The 21,646-nt window shown below is 57.9% G+C and overlaps 1 protein-coding gene across 7 annotated transcripts in view; it reads right to left on the bottom strand.

Annotated features, from left to right (window-relative positions):
* The window catches only part of UNKL (unk like zinc finger), a 34,944-nt gene that overhangs the window by 12,644 nt on the left and 654 nt on the right, over positions 1-21,646 (bottom strand). For 5 of the 7 annotated variants that reach the window (XR_012380492.1, XM_073899740.1, XM_073899745.1 and 2 more), the window contains exons 2-10: positions 20,943-21,152; positions 13,395-13,571; positions 12,917-13,050; positions 10,745-10,880; positions 9,894-10,011; positions 7,823-7,907; positions 7,336-7,427; positions 3,344-3,406; positions 727-904 (exon numbers count right to left, since the gene is read on the bottom strand). Coding sequence is in view for 6 of the 7 variants with exons in the window: in XM_073899740.1 (XP_073755841.1) it covers positions 727-904; positions 3,344-3,406; positions 7,336-7,427; positions 7,823-7,907; positions 9,894-10,011; positions 10,745-10,880; positions 12,917-13,050; positions 13,395-13,571; positions 20,943-21,152 (1,193 nt within the window). In the remaining variant the exon portion in view is untranslated. The remainder of the gene's footprint in view (positions 1-726; positions 905-3,343; positions 3,407-7,335; positions 7,428-7,822; positions 7,908-9,893; positions 10,012-10,744; positions 10,881-12,916; positions 13,051-13,394; positions 13,572-20,942; positions 21,153-21,646) is intronic. The other 2 variants (XM_073899742.1, XM_073899739.1) reach the window with 2 other exon arrangements.

The following is a 21,646-nucleotide window of genomic DNA, read 5'->3' as shown; positions in this document are numbered from 1 at the left end:
AAAACCAGGTAGGTACCTGGCCACCCGGAGCCCTGACACAGGTACACAGGGGCCTTCCCGGTCCCCCCTCCCCAGTCCCCAGGAGAGAAGGCGGAAAAGAAGGGGTGTGCTCCGGGGCCCCGGGCACAAGGACCGACTGCGCTGGAGCTGACTGGGCCGGGCCTCTCATTGGAGCAGCTTCCCTGTGCTGCCCACGGCCACACCGTCCCGGCCCACCCTGGGACTGAGAACACCGAAAGAGCCACAAACAGAGCCCTTGCCGAGTCTCCCTCTACCAGGACAGAGATGCAGGCTCAGGTCAGCCCGGCAACGTGAGCCCTCCGCAGCTGTGGCCACACGTGGGACCACCCAGACGTGGGCTGGGGGCCTGCACAGCCCAGCAAGGTCACCCCCTCCATCTCCACGCCCCTCCCCTCACCCAGTGCTTTCAGCACAACCCCCTCCCTCCGGCCGGGCTGCAATCACGTGGGTCATCAGTCCCCAAACCCTCGAAGACTCCCAGCAGCTAAGGGCCCCTCAGCGTGCCACGGCCTCTGGCCGTCCTCAACCCCACGCTCCTCCACTCTCGTCTTAGGGCCAGGTAGCTGCTGCCAGGGGTGGGGGTGGGGGGTTCCCAGAGCACAGGTGGCTTTCCTACAACAAGGAGCATTGTGCCATGTGTCTTGAAATAAATACAACTTAGGTGCAAAGAGAACTCGGGAGACGAGGAGGAAGTTTTAGACCTACCTGGGGGGGGCTCGGCAGCACCGCCGGGGGGCTCGAGCAGGTGGGCGCGGGCCGGGAGGGTGGGCAGGGTGGTCGGGGAGGAGCTGCCGGAGCCGGCACTGGACGCCAGGCTGGACGCCACGCTGGAACCCACGCTGGGGGCGAGCGGGTGAGCCACTGTGGACACTGACAGGTGGTTCTGCACAAAGACACACAAACAAGGTGAGCAGATGCGCGCGGAGAACAGCAACGTGACAGCTCAGTGACGGAGGCCACGGCGGGGGGGGTGGGAGGGGACACGGACGGGATGGTTGGCTAACTTCTTTCCGCAAAGCAACATATAAAGAAGTTGCACTCTTCCAAATATCCCAGAGGAGCTTTAAATGCCTAGTTGGTTACGATAACCAGGACAGAGTTACTAGCTGCTGCTCACCCAAGGACGGGCACAAATGCATCTAGAAAGTGTCCTATTTAGTGAGCTTTTCTGCAGAAATGGTTTTCAGGAGCAGACACATGGTGGTAAACAAAAAATCCACCAAAAGGCATCAGCAGAGAACCAACACAGCTTCTGAAAACAGAAAAAAATGATCTTGTTACCTGAGAAAGGTAAAAAGCATGGGGCAACGCCTGTGATCTCTATTTGGTAACAGATCAGAACCAGCACGGTCCTGGAAGGCGGCTGGCAGTGTGGACGGCACACTAATGACCCACAGGACAGGCTGCAAGCCAGGGCTCGGGGCTCCACACGCGGTGACTGAAGCGCGCCCCAGTCACCGTGCAGTCGGGGACCAGAAGCCACACTGGAGGGAAATGTGTGGCATCTGGTTTTTGCTTCAAAACGAGACAGAAGTTAGCTTTGTGCAGGGGCTACGAGACCATCCAAAGCAGGGAGGGCTTTACTAGTTTGTTGGCTTAAGTGAAATTTTCTACAGTAATAATAATAAAAGAATACATGTTTCGTGAGAGAAGGAGAGACATCTCACACAGGATAGTTTCTCTGAGTGTTTCCTCCTGGATGGCTGGCTGTGCTCAAGAGGGGCCCCCAGTGCAGACATCAGCCACTAGCACCAGGGACGCTGCGAAAGACTGCCACCGTTTTACATGAACCTGAACCGCACAAGTCTGGAGAGCGAGGTCCCCCGGCGCTCCCTGGGCTCAGGCTCAGAAGGTGGGCCCACTGCCTCCACACCGCAGGCCGCCTGTCCCATCCCCCAACTCCATCCCTCCTCTGGGCTGCGTGCGTCCCCAGCTGAGGCAGGAAGGCGGTGCAGGCACCCCAGTCTGCCTCACACGCTGAGCCAGGCTGGAAGCTGCTGGCCTGAGGCACCTGCTGTGGCTTCATCCACCCAAAAATCCATAGTGCAGGGAGACGTGTCCCTCAAAGACATCAGGTGACACTTTATCCTGAAACCTGAGGACACCCTCACTGGCGTCTCCCTGAGGCTACAGGGAGGGAGGGCCTGGAGCCGGCGGGTAGAGAGGTGCCCAGAAGCAAGGAAGGGGTCTCCAGAGGGCCGCCAGGCTGGCCTCCAGCCACGTGGCCTTTAAAACTGGGGGTCCCAGGGAAATGCTGGGAGCCACTCTGCTGACCTGGGGATCCCCAGGCTGGCTTTGGGATGGGACAAAGGACGTCTCTGGGCGCAGGCAGGCGGGGGACTGAAGATGAACCTGGCAAATCACTCCTGGCTGCTGGTGTACATGAGGACGCACTGGGCAGTGGCAGGCCAGCGCGACGTCCCCGGGGTGGCCCACACACCGGCAAAGCCGCCCCTGGGGTATCTGGGCCTGGCAGGTGTATGAGTCCCCTTGTGCACCTGCGATGTTTTGCCAACATATCAAGCTTCAGGTTCTTAATGAACGTCTTACCATTTTAATCTCTTTGAAACATCACAAAATAACTATGTTGCATTTTTACTTTCATCTCCCTTTCTGATTGCAAAGCTCCTGAGAGGAGACAAGAACCTACACAACTTGTCCTGGACGCTCTGGAGAGTCCTCTGAGGGTGGCCTCAGGTGGGCGCTGGGGAAAGCAGGGCAGAGGGGGACCGGATGCGTTGCCCGTGTAGGAATTAGGAATAAAGACCATAGCAGAGACCCGTGACAGGAGGCCACGTGCTCACCCAGAGGGGGCACGTCGGCTGCCACATGGAGCCCCCAGGCCTTCCAAGTGCGGATGGTGACGGAGAAAGACCGGTGTTCTGAGTGCAGAGAGCAGCAGTGGCCAGTGTGCTAGTGGAGGACCGTGTCCTCATGAAAAGGGGAAATCGCAGACAAACCCGGACGCAGGGGAGAGCATCAGGCAAGACAGAGGGGCCGGTCGGACGACTTCCGGACCGCAAGGGCGTCGGGGGCTGTCGCTGAAGCAGCCCCGTGGGCGGGCTCTGTTTGGGCAGCCCCAGGACACACGGAGACGGGCCACGAAGGGCACCCCTTGCTCCCCGCGGGGTTTTGGTTTTGTTGTTTCCAATGTGTAACACCAGTATTTTTTGACCATTGAAACAAAAGACCCTGCAACAGGCCAGTTTAAAAAGGTGAGTGGAAACATAATGACGCACCAAACAGACAATGGCCGGATGGCTCTTGGGTCAGAGGGAAGGCATGTGAACCCCAGCAGCCTGGGCTGCCCCCCCTGCCGTACCTGCTTGCCGTCCTGCTCGCTGGGCCGGTGGCTGCCCTCAGCAGGGGCCTCTCTCCGCTTTGCCTGCAACAGAAGAAGAAAGCAGCAATAGACTCCAAACACACAGACACCTACGCTTTGCTCGCAAGTGAGAAGATGCAGAGTCTGGAAGTCTCGGAAAACAGCAAAGGTGTTCAAGTCACTACCCTCCATCAGGTCTGACTCCATCTCTCACACCTGCTCAGTGACCTCTGACCTCTGGGCAGCGTGAGGGAGGGTGGGAGCTCTACGCTGTGCCCACCGCCCCCAAGCCTGAAGCAAAGGGTTATTCCGTTGAAAGTGCTGAACACAGGGGGGTGGGAGGGTAAGCTTCCTTTGTGAAGGCATGCCCTCCCCTCCCCCATACCTGGGAGCACTCCCTCGCCAACACAGTGGCTGCGGGACAGACCTCACCAAGTAACCCTGACCTGACATTACTTTCCCTCATACATTTACCGTCCCAGTTTACCACCCTGGAAACAGAAACCCCTTTTCTTTCATCTTGCCACTTCTGCACGATTTACTGCTCTTTGTTAAAAGGGTATTAAGCTGCCAGGTCTAACTGCTTCTCTATGAAGCCTCACAAACAGGTAAGTAATAACCCTTTCCTCCTGTTTATCTTTTGTCAGTTTAATTTGCAGGGGCCCCGGTGCTGAACCTAAGAGGGTAGTGGGAAACATTTTTTTCTGCCCTACACATATACAAATCGTGATTCTGACGAGCCACCTGCCAGGAACACTGTGCCCAATGAAGGCTTTGCTCAGAGTTCAGGACCAGTACTCCCACAGGTCAACATAAACACAAAACTGCAGACCAAGATGTCCTTCAGATCTAAGGAGTATCCTGATTTTTAAGACTCATTTTACAGTATGTGAACTCGTAGTGGTGGCTCAGGTCATCCTGGCCTTTCTTCCTTTCACTTTTTGGTTTCTGGATTTGTAAAAGAACCCAGAGTGATCACCAGGGGCAGAGGAGGGGAAGGTGTCCAGGCAAGCGCTGACTGGGCCCCTTCCTTCTACAGGACATTTGGCCATGGGCTCAACCCGGAGGTCATCCTGGTATTTCTGGGTCCCTTGCATCTCTCTCATCCAGAAGTGACCTCCCACCGGCAGAGTGGGGTGAAGGCCTCCGAAGTCACTGACGAAAGACCTGAGTATCATATGCTTCCAGGCTAAGCGATACTGTGAGGAAAGCAAGGTTATCCTGAAACCATTCTGCTTGCTTTCGGAATACAGGGCTCCCCAAGGGGGACCTCGCCCCTTCGTCCAGGCTCCTCCCCACTGCTGGGGCCTGGACACTCCACACCGCACTCTGACCCCCAGCGTCAGCTGTCCCGATGCCAGTCCAGTTCCGACACCCTCTGCCTGGGGTCGGCCCCATCACCTGTGCTTGTGACCGACCACTCTGGATCAGGACGCCCACGACTCTCCTCGGGCCCAGCCACCTTCTAGAACAGCTCACAGGGCTTCGGAAAGCACTTACTTACATTTACCGATTTATTATGTAACAAACGATAGGGCAAAGAACACAGCCAGAGACAAATCAGGTGAGGTCCAGAAGAGTCCTGAGCTCAGGCAGGTGCCACCTTCCCAGCACAGAGATGCTACCGACCTGTACTTTGGGGATTTTCATGGAGGTTCATCCCATTAACTCCATCTCTGGCCCCTTCCTGCCCCCTGGAACATGTGGGGTGGCACAGAAGGTTCCAAGCTTCTAACCGTGGCTTGGCCTTCCCGGTGACTGGCCCCTGTCCAGGAGCTATGAGAAACCCACCCAGAGTCACCTCCTCAAAACAAGACGTTTTTATCACCCAGGAAATTACAAGGATTCTAAGAGCTATATCAGGAACAACATACAAGTTTTCTAGGATTTCACAGCCTGATCCTGTTGAGGAACATCAGCACACGGTGTGTTCTGGGCGGACAGAGCCGGCCCGTGGCCCACTCAGGCCCCAAAGCAGGGAACGTGCTGTGGAGATGCTCCTTCCCTCCCCTGCTTGGAAACAGGGGAGTCCAAACCCAGATTCCTCAAACCCAGGACCACGTCTACACACAATGAGACCCCAGGTGCTTCTCAGGCGTGCCCAGTGCATGGATGTGGTGGTCAGTGCAGCAGGAGTGAGTCTGAGGATGCACCAGAAGCTCGTGGTTTTTGTGCCGAACCTCCACTTACACAGACACTGTTCACGGTGCAAAGGAAGTAGCAGGGGACGCACGTGGTGCACAAGTCAAGATATGGGGTTTGACGTCGATCCTTACAAACAACGAGACTTGGGAGTGAGGGGTGATCTCCTCGTCCAGACCTGGTGCCCTGGGGTGGCCGGTGACACTACCGCCCCCCGCCTGGCCCTCCCAGAGGGGCCGCTGCAGCAGGAAAGCTCAGGTGGGCAGCTGCCAGGCTGGCCGTGCCCCTGAGCCGCCACCAACCCGGTCCATGCGGGGCCCCAGAGATCAGAGCAGGCCCACAAGAGAGTGCTGGCCTGCTGGCCTTTTATTCTAATGGAGATGAACTCACAGGAGCGTAAGCTTTCCGAAGTGAAGGGCTCCGTGGCACTCAGCATGGCCATGAGATTGTGTGACCATCAGCTCCGCACAGTTCACACGTCCATCCCCCCCCAGGAGTTCGCCCGTGGCCCTGGCCCCCACTCTGCACCCTAGCAGGCCGACTTCTTAAATTGCAAAATAATTTAAGAAAAACAAAACATAAAAGATGCCTTCACCAGACCCCGTGTGCAGGCGTGGGCACACTGTTCTGGCACTGTCCCCCAAGGGGTCCGGGTTTTCCATCCTGCATGTTGCCTTCCTGGGTACAATCCCCCCAACCGGCTCCATTCAGCCAGCCCCTCAGAGAGGCCAAGCCAGTGGCCCTCTGACCACCACCTAAGCCCACGACTGCCACGGCCCCTGGGAGCCACCAAGAGGAGAGAGGAAGGGCTTCCTGCCGTGCCCAGCGCCGGCTGGGCTACGGGCCAGCTGGTGGTCTGGAACACTCCCCAACTCGGTCCGCCAGGGGACACTTGGCTGGGCGTGAAGGGGACAGTCAGTGGCATGAGGACTGGGCCCCGCCAGGGCTGCACAGTGAGGGGAACCTGTGTGCTGTGGGCACGGGGACATGAGCCAGGATCACGCTGGACACCCCGGTGCTTCGGAGCCAGTACTGCAGGGACAGAGCAGGCGCATGACCGTTCTGGGCTCTGGGCTCAGACACGTATGCAGAGGCCACTGTGTGCCGACCCACGTGGAGCGCAACCACGGCCAGGCCACCTCTGACGCAGGACACAGGGACGAGCAGAACAGACTGTGACCGGGTGTCTCACCGGCTGGGCTCCTCGCAAGTAAATTCCACTCAGGTTTTTCTCACCTTTCCTGTGTGTGTGTGTGTGTGTGTGTGTGTGTTTTTTTTTTTTAAAGCACCAAATGGGAAGGTGGGTGGGGAAATGCCCATGTGCTTCCCATTTCCTCGAATGTGGGCACTTTCCCGGCCACCCTAACACTGAGCCGCCTCCGTCCTGCCGCAGGGGTGGCTCTCGCCCTCTTGCAAGCATCCAGCGGGAGCAGACGGAAGGAGCCCACTGCAAAGCCAGCGGGACGGGCGGGCACCAGGTTGGAGCCCCCTCCCCACAGACACGAGGGCCCCGATGTGAGTGCCCCAAACCTCTCTGTGCCCGAAGCAAACCTGCAGCGCTGGGGGCCGCCGTCCTGGCCGCTATCAAGGGACCAACCCTGCCAGGACACCTCCCCTCCTGCCACGGCTGTCTACCCATGAGGAGCCCCACCCAAACTTGGGGCCCCATCTTGACGCTTAGCCCGACACCACTGTCCTGCGTGGCCGAAGCGTGCGTGTCTGGAGAAGCTGGGTCAGCCCGCCCAGGCCAGAAGCCCGCCACGGACTTCTAGAAAGAGCCGCCAACCCCACAGGCAGACCACCTCCGTCCGTGTCCCTAAGTGCTCATGCCTCAGGTGCTGTCCACTTACGTGTGCGGGCTGGCCGCTGCTGGCCGTGGAGCTGCTGGTGGGGGTGGGGGCCAGGTCTCGGCAGCCCCAGCCATTGGCCATCCCAAGGCTCTCTGTCAAGAAAGGGAGGCAGAGGGCTTTGAATGACCGCGGGCTGGAAACAGAGCTGTATGCAGGGTGACCCGGTCCCGGGAGCCCCCATGCGATGGAGGGAGGGAGGCCTGGCGACAACAGTCTTCCGAAGCGACGGGAGGGAGGAGGGGGCAGCGGCAGTGCCACGACAAAGACAGGAAATTGCAACAAGACTAGCCAACCTCTCCGTTAAAATGAAAAGCAGAAGGGGAAGCTGGAGTTTGCGACTGTCATCACTGAGCCAGAAGCCTGGGCCCCGCAGGGCAGGGCGGCCTTTGACTGGGGCGGGGGGCTGGCCTGACGTGCCCTGGAAGGCATGCCAGGGGCTGCCGGCTCCCCTCCTGCTGCAGACAACCGGCAGGCATCGGGCACTCACTGTCCACGTGTGCGAAAGCGCAGAAGGGACCCCGCGGGCAGTAACCGGTTTGGCGCATGTCGTTGCACTTGGTGGACTTGTAGATCTAAGAAACGAAAAGTAAAACAATAAAATCGATACAGTTTAAAAATGAAACAGAGGCGCCTGGGTGGCTCGTTGGTAAAGCGTCCGACTCTGGGTTTCGGCTCAGGTCATGATCTGAGAGTCGGGCTCCCCGCTCGACGGCTGGGAACGGGTTTCTGCAGGAAGCCAGGAGCTACTGCGTCACAGTGCAGAGGGCCCTACTCCAAATCTCAGTGGGGTTTCCTGAGAAGGGGGTGGGCACGCGGCCTGTGCCTCACACACCGTAGTCCACAATCCCCTGCCTTCCACAGAGCAGGTTGCACTGTCCTTGAAATCACACGGAGTCAACTGACCACTTGGCGTTTCCTGAAAAGGCACCCAATTCAGGGCTCGGTATACAGCAGGCACTCAAGCAATGCCCCTGACACAAGTACATGTGTGAGCTCCACAGCCAGCCCTGATCCACTACACTTGGGTCAAAAATACTCTCATGGTGCCAATGACACTTGGTTCTGGCCGCCAGCTCACCAGGACCCTCAAGGAACAGACCCCAGGCCCCTCCGCACCCCTGCCAGATCCCAATCGACACCCTCGGAAGGCTTCCCAGGCCTCCCGCCTCCCTTCCCCCACAAATGCCACTCCCCCGGGCTCTTCGCCCTCCTTCACTGGGGCTGCAAGGACCCCGGTCCAGGAGCAGCCCTCAGCCAGAAAAGGACGAGTCTCGCTCCTGATGGGCCAGCACAGGCCACAGAGCAACCCTCTGCCCAGGCCCATCACCTGGCCTGGGCACTGACAGGTCCCCATTTCATGCTTTCCGACTTGACTGCTCCACCCCTGCCCCCTGCTCTCCCCACACGGCCCCCCTCCTGCAAGCAAGCTTGGTTCACAGGGATCGGCACATCCCACCCTCCCTGCCTGCCCTCCTGGCAGGAAGCCTGGCCCTGGTCCCCACACTGTCCCACCCCCAGAGGGGGGCTGATTTGCTGGCATTCTACTTGTTTTTTAAAAAGTTATTTGACAGAGAGAGCACAAGCAAGGGATTGGGGCAGAGGGAGAAGCAGACTCCCCACTGAGCAGTGAGCCTGATGCGGGGCTCGATTCCAGGACCCTGGGATCATGACCTGAGCCAAAGGCAGACGCCTAACTGACTGAGCCACCCAGGCACCTGGTTTTGTTTGTTTTTTAAAGATTTATTTATTTATTTGTTTATTTAAGAGATAGAGTGAGCACGGAAGCAGGAGAAGAGGTAGAGAGGATCTCAAGCAGACTCCCTGCTAAGCGCAGACCCCCAAGGCAGGATTTGATCTCACAACCCTGAGATCAAGAGCCAAGCTGAAATCAAGAGCTGGACACTCAGCTGACCAAGTCACCCAGGCGCCCCTGCTGGTTTGTTTTTAACACAAATCTAAGTGTGCGCTGCTTAGCTCAGCTTCAGCTGACCATACCCCGCACATTCCCAAGGACTGGCCTTCACTGGCTCCTGGGGGGTGGGGGGCGACCTCTGAGCCCCTGGAAAGTCCTGCCCGGGAAGTGTCTCCGTTTACCTGGTCATGGGCCACATGAGACAGTAACAACATGACTTATGGTGGCGGCTCTGGGCCATGCAGTGTCAGCTCAGCCACTGGAGGGCTAGAGACCAAGGTCAGCCATGTACACATGACCCCTGATAAAAACCCTAGACACTAAGGGCCAGGGGGGCTTCCCTGGTTGGTGACACATCACTGCTGGAAGAAGTGGGCGCTGTCCACATGACCCACTGGAGGACACAGCTGGGCATCGGTGCCTGTCTCCCAGGGATCCCGCCCCCCTCGGGACCCCGCCCTCGGCCGATTTCGGCCTGCATCCCGTAACAACCCTAACTGTGGACACCACAGCACTGCTGAGCTCTGTGGGTCCTTCTATCAAGTCACGGACCTGTGGGTGGTCCCCGGGGAGCCCAGACACAGGAGACCCACGCTCGCACAGGCTGGGAGGGGGGCTGTGGCTCCCGTGGCTGACAGGCTCCTACCTCGGGGTGGAACTGCTGCTCCGCGCGGGAATGGCAGTACTGACAGCTGTCCCCGCTGTCACACCTTGCAGGCTCGCCCCACTCGTCACCGTGCTTCACGCTGGGACACGGGGTGGACCTGGGGGGACGGGGCGGGGTCACCAAGAACACAGAGCAGGCGTCCTTCCTGCATGCCTGGGGCTGCCCGTCTGTCCAGCTGTCACGGGGCTCCCCTCGCAAGCAGGATGGCGCGCGCGGCCCCGGACGCACACCTCTTTCCTTACCAGGACACGCAAAAGCAGGCTGAGCACCACCTAAACCCAGACAGGGACTCAGGAGGCCTATTTTTATTTTCCACAAAACATAAAGTAAATCTGAGTCAGAGCCCCCCATGCTGACATGTGGAGCATGTCGGGGAAGCAGCTGGGGAGATGGGAGGCCGGGCCCAGCCTCGCACGCTGCACACTCCCTCAAATCTGAGATGTTTGATCCTACAGTGTGAAAACCCAACCCAAATCCTCTTTCTTCGTGGACTTACTGGCAGTGTTATTCTCATTTCTTTGGATTTACGGAAAAAATTAACAGCAGGAGGAAATAAGATTTTACTATTATCTAGCACGTCTTCTAACCCTTCAATACACGGTAAATTTGTCTTATCTTCTCCACCTGACCTCCGGTGAATAACACCTGGAGGCTATGAATGTGCAGCTCCCTGCCCCTCAGCCCTGAAACAACACGGAGAGAGGACCCTGGCTGTCGCGGACCAGCTCGCCACAAGCGCGGGCGCTCTCGGGCACATGAGGCAGCATCGAATCCATGCAAGACGACGGCAGGGCTCAGGCTGGGACGGGCCCGGCGCCCCAGGGGCTCACCTGTACTGGAACCTCCTGGGGTTTCGCCGTCGGTCCCGGCTGTTGTGGTAGTGCGGACACGCATAGCCCTGGCGACACAGGCGCGGGGGCTTTGGGCACTGCTCCGTCTTGTAGCTGCCCAGCACGAAGTTAGTGTCTGAAAAACAGGGGTACATGTGGGAACGTGTACACATGCTCACATGGCCAGAGCGAGAAGCATCCCCAGTATCCGTAGACGGATAACACTGTGTCTGCCCCACGGCCACGCACACCTGCTACAAACCAGATGAACTCAAGAACCTGCTGATCGGGGACAGGCCAGACACAGGAGTCTAGCGACCGTGTGATTCCACCACAGGAAAGGTGTGCGCGGCAGATCCACAGACAGAAAGGACAAAGTGCAGCGGGGGAGAGGGTGGGGCTGACCGTGGGGGCCAGAGTCTCAAACTAGCTCCCAAGAGGGCTGCATGACCCCAAACATACTGAAAACCCCTGAAACGGACACTTTAATCCTGATGTAAACAATGGACGTTGGGTGGTAAGGGCATGCAGTCCTTGCCGGCTCGCAGGTGGGGACACATGGCCCACAGCGGCGGGAAAGGAGAGCACGTGGAGTCACAGGGTATGTGGGAACCCTCCGTACTTTCCCATCAGTGGAACCTAAAACTACCCCCAAAATAGGTCTGTTTTTTAAATGATTAATTTCATGCTCTTTGAACTTTATCTCAAAGCAAAAACAAGCCAAAAAACCACTGGGGTCATTTAAAAGCAGAAACCAATGAGAGGATATTCCTAAAAATCATACCACTCTTGGGCTGGTTAATAACGGACAGTGCTGAGCTCCACGCTGAGGGACAGAGAGCAGCAGTGGGAGGGACAGCCCAGCCCAAGAGCCCAGAGCCACGCCACATGGCCCTTAAGAAACGTCTCCAAGTCCAGCCGCACCAAATTCAATTTCAAATACATCATCAAAAAACAAGAAAGGTAAACCACATAGGAGGGTGTGGAGAGAACAAAAGGGGTTTAAGGAACAAAAAGGCCGACTTTAAGAAGATAAAAATTATAGAATATTGATTCCCAAGTATTGACCGCTTGCCCGGTAGACACAAAATCCTACCAAGTGCCATGAAACAGGCAGAAATGAGCTGTTCACAGCAACCAGGAGACACAGGCTCCTCGATGCCTTCAAAGCTGCAAAGTAAACATGAAGGCCAGGCATCCAGAAAGTCTCCTGCGAGCACGCAGTCCCAGCTCCTGGGGCGGTGAGGACGTGGTGTGCACACACCCAGGCGTGCAAACATACACCCGAAGCACACACAACCCACACTCACGGCAGAAGGCAACCAAAACACAGCCTATGACCCCAAAGTCCTTCAGGAGGCGACGGACAAAGGAACGGTGGTCCATCCCAACAGTGGGCTGTAAGTGAGGAGAAGACATGTGCTAGCAAGCCAGGACGATGCGGCTCTAGAGGAAAGAAGCCCGTCTGAAAATCTACATCCTGGATGATTCCAACTACATGACATTCTGGAAAAGGAAAAGCCATGGAACAGAACGATGGCGTAAAGGGCCAGGGGTCACCAGGGGCTGGGGCAGTGGCACCAGCCTGTAGGACCCTGTAGGGTAGGGCAGACACAAGACTGACTTGTCCAAGCCCACCCCCCACCCCAGGCCACCGGGAGCCCTGAGGGAAACTGTGCTCAGTACTTAGTGATAAAGTATCCATCTTGGTTCCTTGATTGTAACAAACATATCAGGTCAGTGCAGGTGTTTATAACATGGAAAGGGGGGGGGGAACGTGGGAACTCGGTACTATCTGCAACTTTTCCGTAAATCTAGAGAGCCCCCAAAATAAAATCTACTAATGAAAAAGCCAAACCCCACCTCAGCCCAGCTCTGGGATAGGAAGCCCAGGAAGGAACTGTGCCCGCGACGCAATTTTCTCCCTGGTGGCAGCCAGTGGCTGACCTCACCAAGGAGACGCTGGGGTAAAGGTCAGAGCAGCCTTGGGGACCAGACGTGTGGGTTCAGATCCCACTTGGCGGCCGCTACCTGAGGGACTGGGGGTAATGTACGCAACTGGAGACTCAGTTTCCCCATCTGGTCTCTGAATGAAGGGGGTGACGTCCACTCTGTGGTCATTTTGCAGAGACGAATGCCCCCTGCCCCCCTCCGTGGCGGCCTCGGGGTTACCTTGCCACCGGGGGTCCTCACCCAGGATCTTCTCAATCATGGCCTGGCTGGCCAAGACCCCGGGCTGCAGGTCAGGGATGCCATCCACACCACAGAGCTGGCCGTTCTGCAAGGCTTCCTGGGCCTGGAGCTCCCTACGATCAAACCACACAGTGGTCACCACTCTGCCGCGTGTCTGCCTCCGCCCTTCGGGAAGGGGAGACAATCGTTTGCTTCCGTCACTCTGTGCAGCCACCTAGAAGGTTATGCACGGGCAGCCCTCGGGCACAACCCTAAATCCAACACCGTCAGAGCTGAGTTGTGTGTTTAGCGAGGATCTGGCCACCTCCCTCGAGCTCAGCCCCGTGAGCTCCCACGACCACACGCGTCAGAAGGAAGGAAACCATCTCGTCAGGAATGAAGTCAAGGCCGGGAGAAAGCGCTGCTGTGCTTGGCAGCGCCCACGGCACCAGGAGGGGAGTGCAGACACCCCACGCACCTGATGTCGCACACGGGTGGCCTCAGGTCCAGCGGGCCGTGAGCAAAAGCGCAGTGCAGCCCGTTCTTCACGCAGTGGCCCCGGGCATCCGTCTCATGAATGCACGTGCCCGTCTTGTAGTAACGCAGGTGGTACTTGCGCTCAGTGTCCCCAGTCGTCCGGTGCAGGTACGGACACCTGGGAAGGAGAGGGGCCGACACGGGCCATCTGAGGCCTTGGGGCTGGAGGAACCCTCAGCATCGACCTGCCCCAGCCCACAAACAACTGCTCTCACCACAGGACTGCCACCTCTGGCAGAGCACCTGTCCCCAGGGCACTCAGATCCCCACAAATCTCTCAATACATTGTGGTAGAAAATAAAATACCCAATTTCCCTGAAAATCACCCTGCATCATGTTGTAAATATGGACGAATGAGGCTCCCCCCTGGATAAAGCTGTGCCTTCACTGTTCCTGACAAGTGTTATCAGATGAGGGGCTGATGGTCACTCCCGTCCCACCCAGGGACTTCTGGGGACCCCTCAAGGGAAGGAGGGGCCTGGACCTGGCTAGAGGGGGACGGCAGTGGGACAAGAGAGAAGCAGATACAGGGGGATGGGCAGGGTCATGTGCAGGTGCCAAGCCACTCACTCCTAGGGGAGTCCACGCAGCTCCCCAGGCAGCGAAGGGCTCACGCTGCAGGGGGGTGGCCAGCACACGTGGAGATGGTCCCCGAGCCTACCTCAAGGTCGGTCAGTCCCTCTAGACAAGAGCCACAGACAGAGAAGAGCAAGGAAAAGGAGTCTGAGCCAGCCATGTCCCTGAGCCACCCAAGGAGTGAGGTGGGAGCCTGTCACTGCCCGTCCCCTCCAGCAACGGCCGGGGAGCACCACATGAGGCTTGGGTAAGGCCCAGTCCCACCTCACTGCCCTATGAGGTTCCCCACACGGAGCACAGATGAGACCCAGAGAGAACGACTCGGGGGCCACTCACACTCAACCCCTATCTCCTACGATAAGGACATGCAGGTTCGACCTTGGCAGAGAGCACCCCAGACCTTTTGGGGCACCTGGGGTGTGCACAGCACAAGGAGACAAACAGGACGCCATGCCCACGAGGCCGGGTCCTTCAGAACCAACCAAGCAACCACCAAAGAAGCCAGCGGGCGGGCCGGGCAGTTCTGCTCCCGAGGTGCACCCAGAAACGCCGGAAGCACGGGATTCACGACAGCCTCGGCCTCAAACAACCCCGATGCCTATCAACTGATGAGTGGGGAAGCAAAGGGGGGCCCATCCAGACAACAGGATGTTACTCAGCCTTAGAAAGGAAGAACATTCTGACACGTTTTACAACATGTACACCTCGAGGACATTCTGCTCAGTGACAGAAGCCGGACACGAAAGGATGAAGTCTCCAGGCAGTCCTAGGAAGTCAAAGAACAACAGGGGATGGGAGCATGGGCAGAGCAGCTCGGGGACCCCCGGGGACTGAGTGCAGAATGGGCACATCTCCCGTGTGCACAGCTGGAAAGAATCTGGAAGCAGACAGTGGGGATGGGTGCACAACATGGTAAAAGTCGTCACTGCCGCTACCCTGCACAAGGAAACACAGTTAAAATGACACATTTCACGTCATATGTGTGTAACTGTAATTGTCGACAAAGCCCACTGCGACCAGAGAAGAGAGAGAGGAGAGAGATTTGATCTCTCCCTACAGGAAAGTGCACTCGTGCAGCGTTTTCACACCTCGACACCACCATGTCCCGGCACTGGTCTGTGACTCAGTTTTGGGCAGCCAGGTGGCCAAGGCTGTCACAGAGAGCTCAGCCACGCTGGACAGCCTGGGGGAGAACACGGGGCCCCGCCCCTGCTTTTCACGTGACCGAACACCACTTGCAAAGGGCACCAACCACGCTCCCTGGAGGTGCCCGCCTGACCTCCCATCCTGATGTCTCGATGTCACATCTCAGCCCTCGCTCACTTCCTAGCGGTCCCTCGGGGGAGTGCTAAGCACCCTCTGGTTTCCTCTCTGGTGTTGTTGCCAAGGCAACCAGAGCCCAGCCCAGTCCCCCTGCCTGGCCCTGAGCATGGAGCACCTACCACGGAGCACTGACCACAAGCAACGAGTACCGAACACAACCACGGAGCATGGAGCACCGAGCATGACCACCGAGCACAACCACTGAGCATCGAGCACCAAGCACAGAGCAGGCACTATGATTTCACTCAGGGCATGACCTCAAGACACTGGAGGGCTCTTAACAGAGAAAAACGGCTCCACCTTTGGAAGGTCTGAGAGGGGAAGGGAGGCCTCAGACAGAACACAGCGGGAAAGCCAGAACTCTCCCTGGGGCAAGAAAGAACCAGGGCTCAGCCCAACACTGCATGCAGATTCTTCCTCGTAGAAGCCCGCCACACCCACGATGTACCCAGGTGTGACTAGGTTCTGCCGAGCACCAGATTCAGGTAAGCCCCTTGGTTCTCAAGCCATCCGCCATGATTAGTGACCAAACAATGCAATTCAACCAGGGTTCCATCACGGGTGTGATGCAGCAGCACATGCAGGACACCCGCACAACCCCAACACGCTAGAACCCAGGAGCCAGGAAGGGGGGAGCAGGAGGAACAGACCGGGGGCTCAAGACTGCCCTTACCTCTCCAGGAGAGCCTAAAGTTGACCCCTCCCTCTGGCAGCCCTCACCACGATGGATCTGCAAAGGGGACAGAGGTGGCCCACCAAAGCCCAGCCCCACTGCGCGCCAGCACCGGCCAGGAGCACACTGGGGTGTGCGTCAGAAGCCCCGGAAGGGTTGGCCAGTCCCAGAGGTCTGATGCTGCCATCCAGGTGGGAGCCTCAGATCCCACCTGCAGGAGGACCCCAGGTGACGTCGATGCTGCTGGGCTTTAGGGAACGCTCAAGTGCAACCTGACTCCCTGCCCGCGCCTAAGGGGCTCAGACGTGGGGGGAGACCCGAACACAGCACACAAATAACTGAGGTGCAAAATGCACAAGCTGAGTAACCGGATGCAGCCACGGAACATGGGTGACAACAAACATGAACAAAGGGAGGACCCGTGGGCCACAGACAAGTGGGGGCAGGGAGGTGGGGGGTGGGCAGGTGGGGCTTCCGGGAAGAAGGTCAACTGTCATCGCACATGCGCCCCTCCTCTTGGATGCTAGGGGAGGGGGGCTGCCAGCTAACCCGCTGACCACGTCCATCCCCTCAACTCTGCACCCCCAGTCTCTGGACCTTGGAGCCAGGACAGTGACCCCTCATTAGTCCCTAACAGGGATCATCAGTACCAGCAACAGGTGTCACTCCTCCCTCTGCACCGCAAAGCTGACTCCCCGTCTGGAAGACACAAGGTTCCGCCGGCCTGCGTGGGACCTCCCTGTGCCAGGGGCCTCCTGGTCGCCTCCTCCATCCCTGCACCTTCGCTCTTCGGGGCTCTCCCAGGCCAACCCAGTCACCTGATGTAATCCGCTCAAGCTGGCTAATGTGTCCCCTAAAAGCCTGTGTCTTCCAGACCGTAAGTAGCCCCCTGGCTACAGGCTATTTGGCTCTAATGTTTAGGACCTGCCCTTGGCTTTCACCCCACCCCAAGTGCCCAAGCAGAGTTCCCTGGTGAGACCAGCTTGGAGGAAACTTACAGCTACCCCGCAGGGAGATGCACCGAAAGCTGAGGCCGGAGACACTCGGGTCTTGGCGGAAAGACCAGACAGAAGACAGGTGTGGTGCAGCAGACACTGAGGACAGCCGCTCTGGGCCAGCAAGCTCCCACAGCACACCGGGACGGTCAGGGGAAAGCCCATGGAATCACACACCAACAGCCCACCTGGCCCAGGGCCTGTGTCCCCAACAGACTCCAAAGGCAGTGAGGAGGAGGAGGATGTGGGGGGAAGAGCCTGGCCTGCCAGGGGAGCCCTGAAGATATAAGGCCACAGGAACGGGTCGGGCCCATCTCTTCTTCAGCGAAAAAATCTGTAACTGGGGGTCGGGAGGGCCACTCGCCAGAGCAGGAGGCGGATCAGCGGAGGAGACTGGTTACTTTGTACTCGACATAGTTGGGGGCTGCTTGATTGTTTTCCCAATGAAAATGTTCTCCAGGAAAGGCCCTGCAGACCCCTGGAAGCCCGCCTCTGCGAACGCACCTGATCATTCCCAGGAGCGCGTACGTGCTCTCGGGCAGTGGGAGGGGCCCACCACACGCGGGTTCCAGGTGCGAACACTCACACCAGCCCCGCGGTCGGCGACCTGGCGAGTGCGGGGCGGAGGGGGTGGAGCAGGGCCCGCGGGGGGTCTGGGGCTGTCCACACCCAATGCCTCTCTCAGACCAGCTTTCGGGATGGGGCCGGACCACGAAAACCCTCCGGACAGGAGTCGCTTTCCTTGAAGCCCAGCCTGAGAAGTACCTGAGATGGATCCTCACAAGTGGGAACACCGACTTGGTGGAGTTGGACCAGACCCTAGGCTCGGAAGCGGCTTCCTGCACCGCCTGCCCTCTCCGTGGACTTCCAAACGCGCACCCCGCGCAGCTGACCCCGCCGCGCTACTGGAGGACGTGACCCGCACGGCCAATCGCGGCCGGCTCCGGGGAAGGGGCGTGTCCGCCAGAGCGGACCGCCCCCAGAGAGCAAGGACCGCGGGCCGCCAGAGCAGACTCTCCCCCCGCCAAAGGGGGGGCCCGCCCGCCGAGAAAAGGGGGTCATAGCAGGGGTGCCCCTGGGGAGGGGGAGATGACAGCGGGAGGTCTACCCAGAGGGGACACAGGGAGCACCACGGGGCCAAGGGGGGCCCGGAGGGAAGGGGTGATGGTGAGAGGTAAAGGGTGACCACCCGCCAAGTAAAAGGGGTGTCGGTGGGGGAGGGGGGCCACAGGAGGAGGGGTGACAGCGAGGGGAGAAGGTGACCGCCAGCCTAGGAAGGGCCGTGGCAGCAGGGGTGCCATCCCTCCGGGGTTCTCTGGTCCTGTCCTGCCCCACAGCTCAGCCACAAGGCGCCCCCAGCCAGGGCCAAGAACAGTGCTGGATGCTTGTGTCACCCGACAAGCCCTGAAGGGTTTTTGCTCTCTTGTAGTGTTCATTCTTTTATAAATAACAGGTTGGTAGTACATATGCCCCAACCAGAACTCTCAAGAACCCAAGAACTGAAATAAAAGGGAAGTTCTGTCCTTGCTCTGAAAGGGACTATCTACTTAAAAATTCCATGACAGGGGCGCCTGGGTGGCTCAGTCGTTAAGTGTCTGCCTTCGGCTCAGGTCATGATCTCAGGGTCCTGGGATGGAGACCCACATCGGGCTCCTGGCTCTACGGGAAGCCTGCTTCTCCCTCTCCCACTCCCCGTTTGTGTTCCCTCACTGTGTCTCTCTCTGTCAGAAAATAAATAAAAAATCTAAAAAAAAAAAAAATTCCATGACGATGCAGCATAAACCAGACTATGTAGTCCCATGGGACAAACTCTGGGCCGTTCCACTTGTGGGGGATGAGAAAGCCCCTCTCCCATGGAGTGCAGCAGGACTAAGGAGAGATCCCCAGGGGAGACATCTCCCCACCAAACACTTCCTAAAGGGCTGAAGCTTAAGACAAGGGACAAATCTTTACTCAGACATGTGACTTTCTCACTGTATGCAGGGTCACAGGATGTACCCACAACAGGAAAGGGCCAACAGGCAGCTCACTCCCACTCATCCTGGTTCTCAATGATGACCTCTGTCATTTAGATTACACATTAATATTCCTGTAATCAATAACTGTGTGCTATTTAATTACTGAGCCCGACTGAAATGACCACGTGCAGGTAGGTGTCCACTGCCGATGCTTCATCCTGCAAGAACTGGTTGCCATCCTAACGCCCAGCAAAGGGACTGAGTCAATACCAGGACATGCAGACTCCAGAACCCCAAAGAGCTGTGCAAACAGGCTTTGTCCACATGCATTAAGAGCATCAGTCGGGGCACCTGGGTGGCTCAGTCGTTAAGCGTCCGCCTTCGGCTCAGGTCATGATCCCAGGGTCCTGGGATCGAGCCCTGCATCAGGCTCCCTGCTCCGCGGGAGGCCTGCTTCTCCCTCTCCCACTCCCCCTGCTTGTGTTCCTGCTCTTGCTATCTCTCTCTCTCTGTCAAATAAATAAATAAAATCTAAAAAAAAAAAAAAAAAGAGCATTAGTGAATACTGCCAGTTGGTCCTTTGTACTGACTGGGCTCTAGGACGGAGTCAAACATGCTGGGTGACTGGATCCCTGCACCAGGGTCAAGCAGCAGTGCTCCCCCCACCCCGGGGTAACTCAGGAGCCAAGGCCCAGGGGGGTGACTGACGTGGCCAAAGAAAACGGGGGACCTGATGCCAGGCCTCAGCTAACAAACACATCCCTCCTGAAGACCCGCTTACAGAAAACATCAGCTCAAGAAGCAACTAAATAGGGGCACCTGGGTGGCTCAGTTGTTAGGCATCTGCCTTCAGCTCAGGTCATGGTCCCAGGGTCCTGGGATCGAGCCCCTCACAGGGCTCCCTGCTCAGTGTGGAGCCTGCTTCTCCCTCTCCCTCTGCTCCTCCCCCAATCTTAAAAAAAAAAAAAAAACTACAGGAGCATAACTCCATCTTAAAGGAGGAGGAGCTGGGCACATTTCTTCAGCAGGCTTCAAGCTGCCTTAACAACAACCCTATTTAACTATCTGATGTTCCAACTACACTTTCAGTAAGTGTGTAAGTGTATGAAGTTTATGATAACGCATGGATGAAAAGTTTACTCCCTGGCCTGAGCATCTTTAGGAAATGAAAGACAGCAGACATCACTCCACTCTCCGTGCAACAGAGTGAATGTGGTCTTCCAAAGGGAGCATTCCTGGAGACCCAGCTCCTTTCAAAGGATCAGGGGATGGAGCCTGAAGGACCTCCCTCAAATCAGCACTGGATCTGAACAGAAGAGGAGCAAGCAGCAGTTTTTGGAGGCCCTGGAGCTCAGGGAGGCTACCCCACTTCCAGGCAGACATGGATCAGCCCTCCTCCTGCCTCAAAGGGTCCAGGAGAAAAGTGCAAAACCTCCGGCTACGAACTTCTGCCCACTCTGTGAACACACACTCTGTGCTTGCCTGTTTCCCAGTCTACATATTGCTAAATAAATACATCTGTTCATAACACCATGAAGAAACTTGTAAGAAAAAATACAACCAAAACAAAACCTTAGTTTCTTAAACTTTAAGAGTGCTACAGAAAAAGCAGTCTACAAATAAGATAACTTCCCTATCAATTTTTTAAAGAGAAGTTAGATAAGCCACAAGAAAGGAAACGTTCCAGATATGATTTACACAGTGTGAGCAAGCATTCTAGCACACTCTCTGACCCACAGCTACAGAGTGGCCCTACACTTAACAGGTGCACCTTATGAGGGTTGGTTCTAATGCAGAGAAGGCAGGGAACTGGGTCCAACGTGGGCAGGCCAGCGGGTTTGCACCATGCACGGGGCGTCCCTGAGACACTGCCCTCAAGGCGGAGAAAAGCCTGCCCCCGACCGGCGGCCGCGGGAAGGCTTCCGAGGGAAGACGGGACCCGCCCGGCCCCAACACACACTCACTCGTCGCCGTCGGGGCACACGCCGCTGGCCTCGTCGTACTTGGAGCAGTACACGTCCGGGCTGTAGTTGAAGGTGCCGTCCCGCCTGCGGAGCGGTCTGCGCCGACGCTGATTTAGGAAATGCCAATGGAAACAGGTAAATGGCCTGTGCTGGGCGCACTTGTGCTGCACAAACAGGGCGCACTGCTCTGTCCTAAACTCCTTTAGATACCTAAAAAGACAAACAGCGTTGCGGGTCGCTTCCGCCGCCACCGCCGCCGGCGGGCGGCCTCGGGGACTCGTGGGCGGGGACCGGACCCCGCAAGCCAAGGTGCCCCAAACTCAGAGGCAGTCCCCACTCTAAAGGGCAGATGACCCCAAACGGCCGCCCCCCATCCCCAGAGCGTCCCTCGGATCCCAGGCACAGTCCCCGACCCCAAGCGCAGGCAACCATCTCCGATCCGAGGTGCGACGCCCCCCCCCCGCACTCCGAGTCCAGACGGCCGCCGCACCCCACCCCCAGCCCGGGAACGATTCCGGACCTCGTCCGCAGCACCCCCCATCCCGGCCACTGACGTGACCTCCAAGTTCAGGCGCGACACAGCGACCCCAGGCGCGTACTGACCTAGGGCAGAGGCAGCCCGAGTCCAGATGGCCGCCCTCCCTCCGAGCCCAGGCGCGTTGGTCCATCCCGACCCGAGGTGCGACGCCCGACCCCAAGCGGGA

Source organism: Callorhinus ursinus, unplaced genomic scaffold (genome assembly GCF_003265705.2).
Source record: "Callorhinus ursinus isolate GAN/ISIS: 27379988/994484 unplaced genomic scaffold, GSC_fseal_2.0 scaffold13, whole genome shotgun sequence".
Lineage (NCBI taxonomy): Eukaryota > Metazoa > Chordata > Mammalia > Carnivora > Otariidae > Callorhinus > Callorhinus ursinus.
The sequence above is the reverse complement of the archived record's forward strand: the minus strand, read 5'-3'. Positions and strand labels throughout refer to the sequence as shown.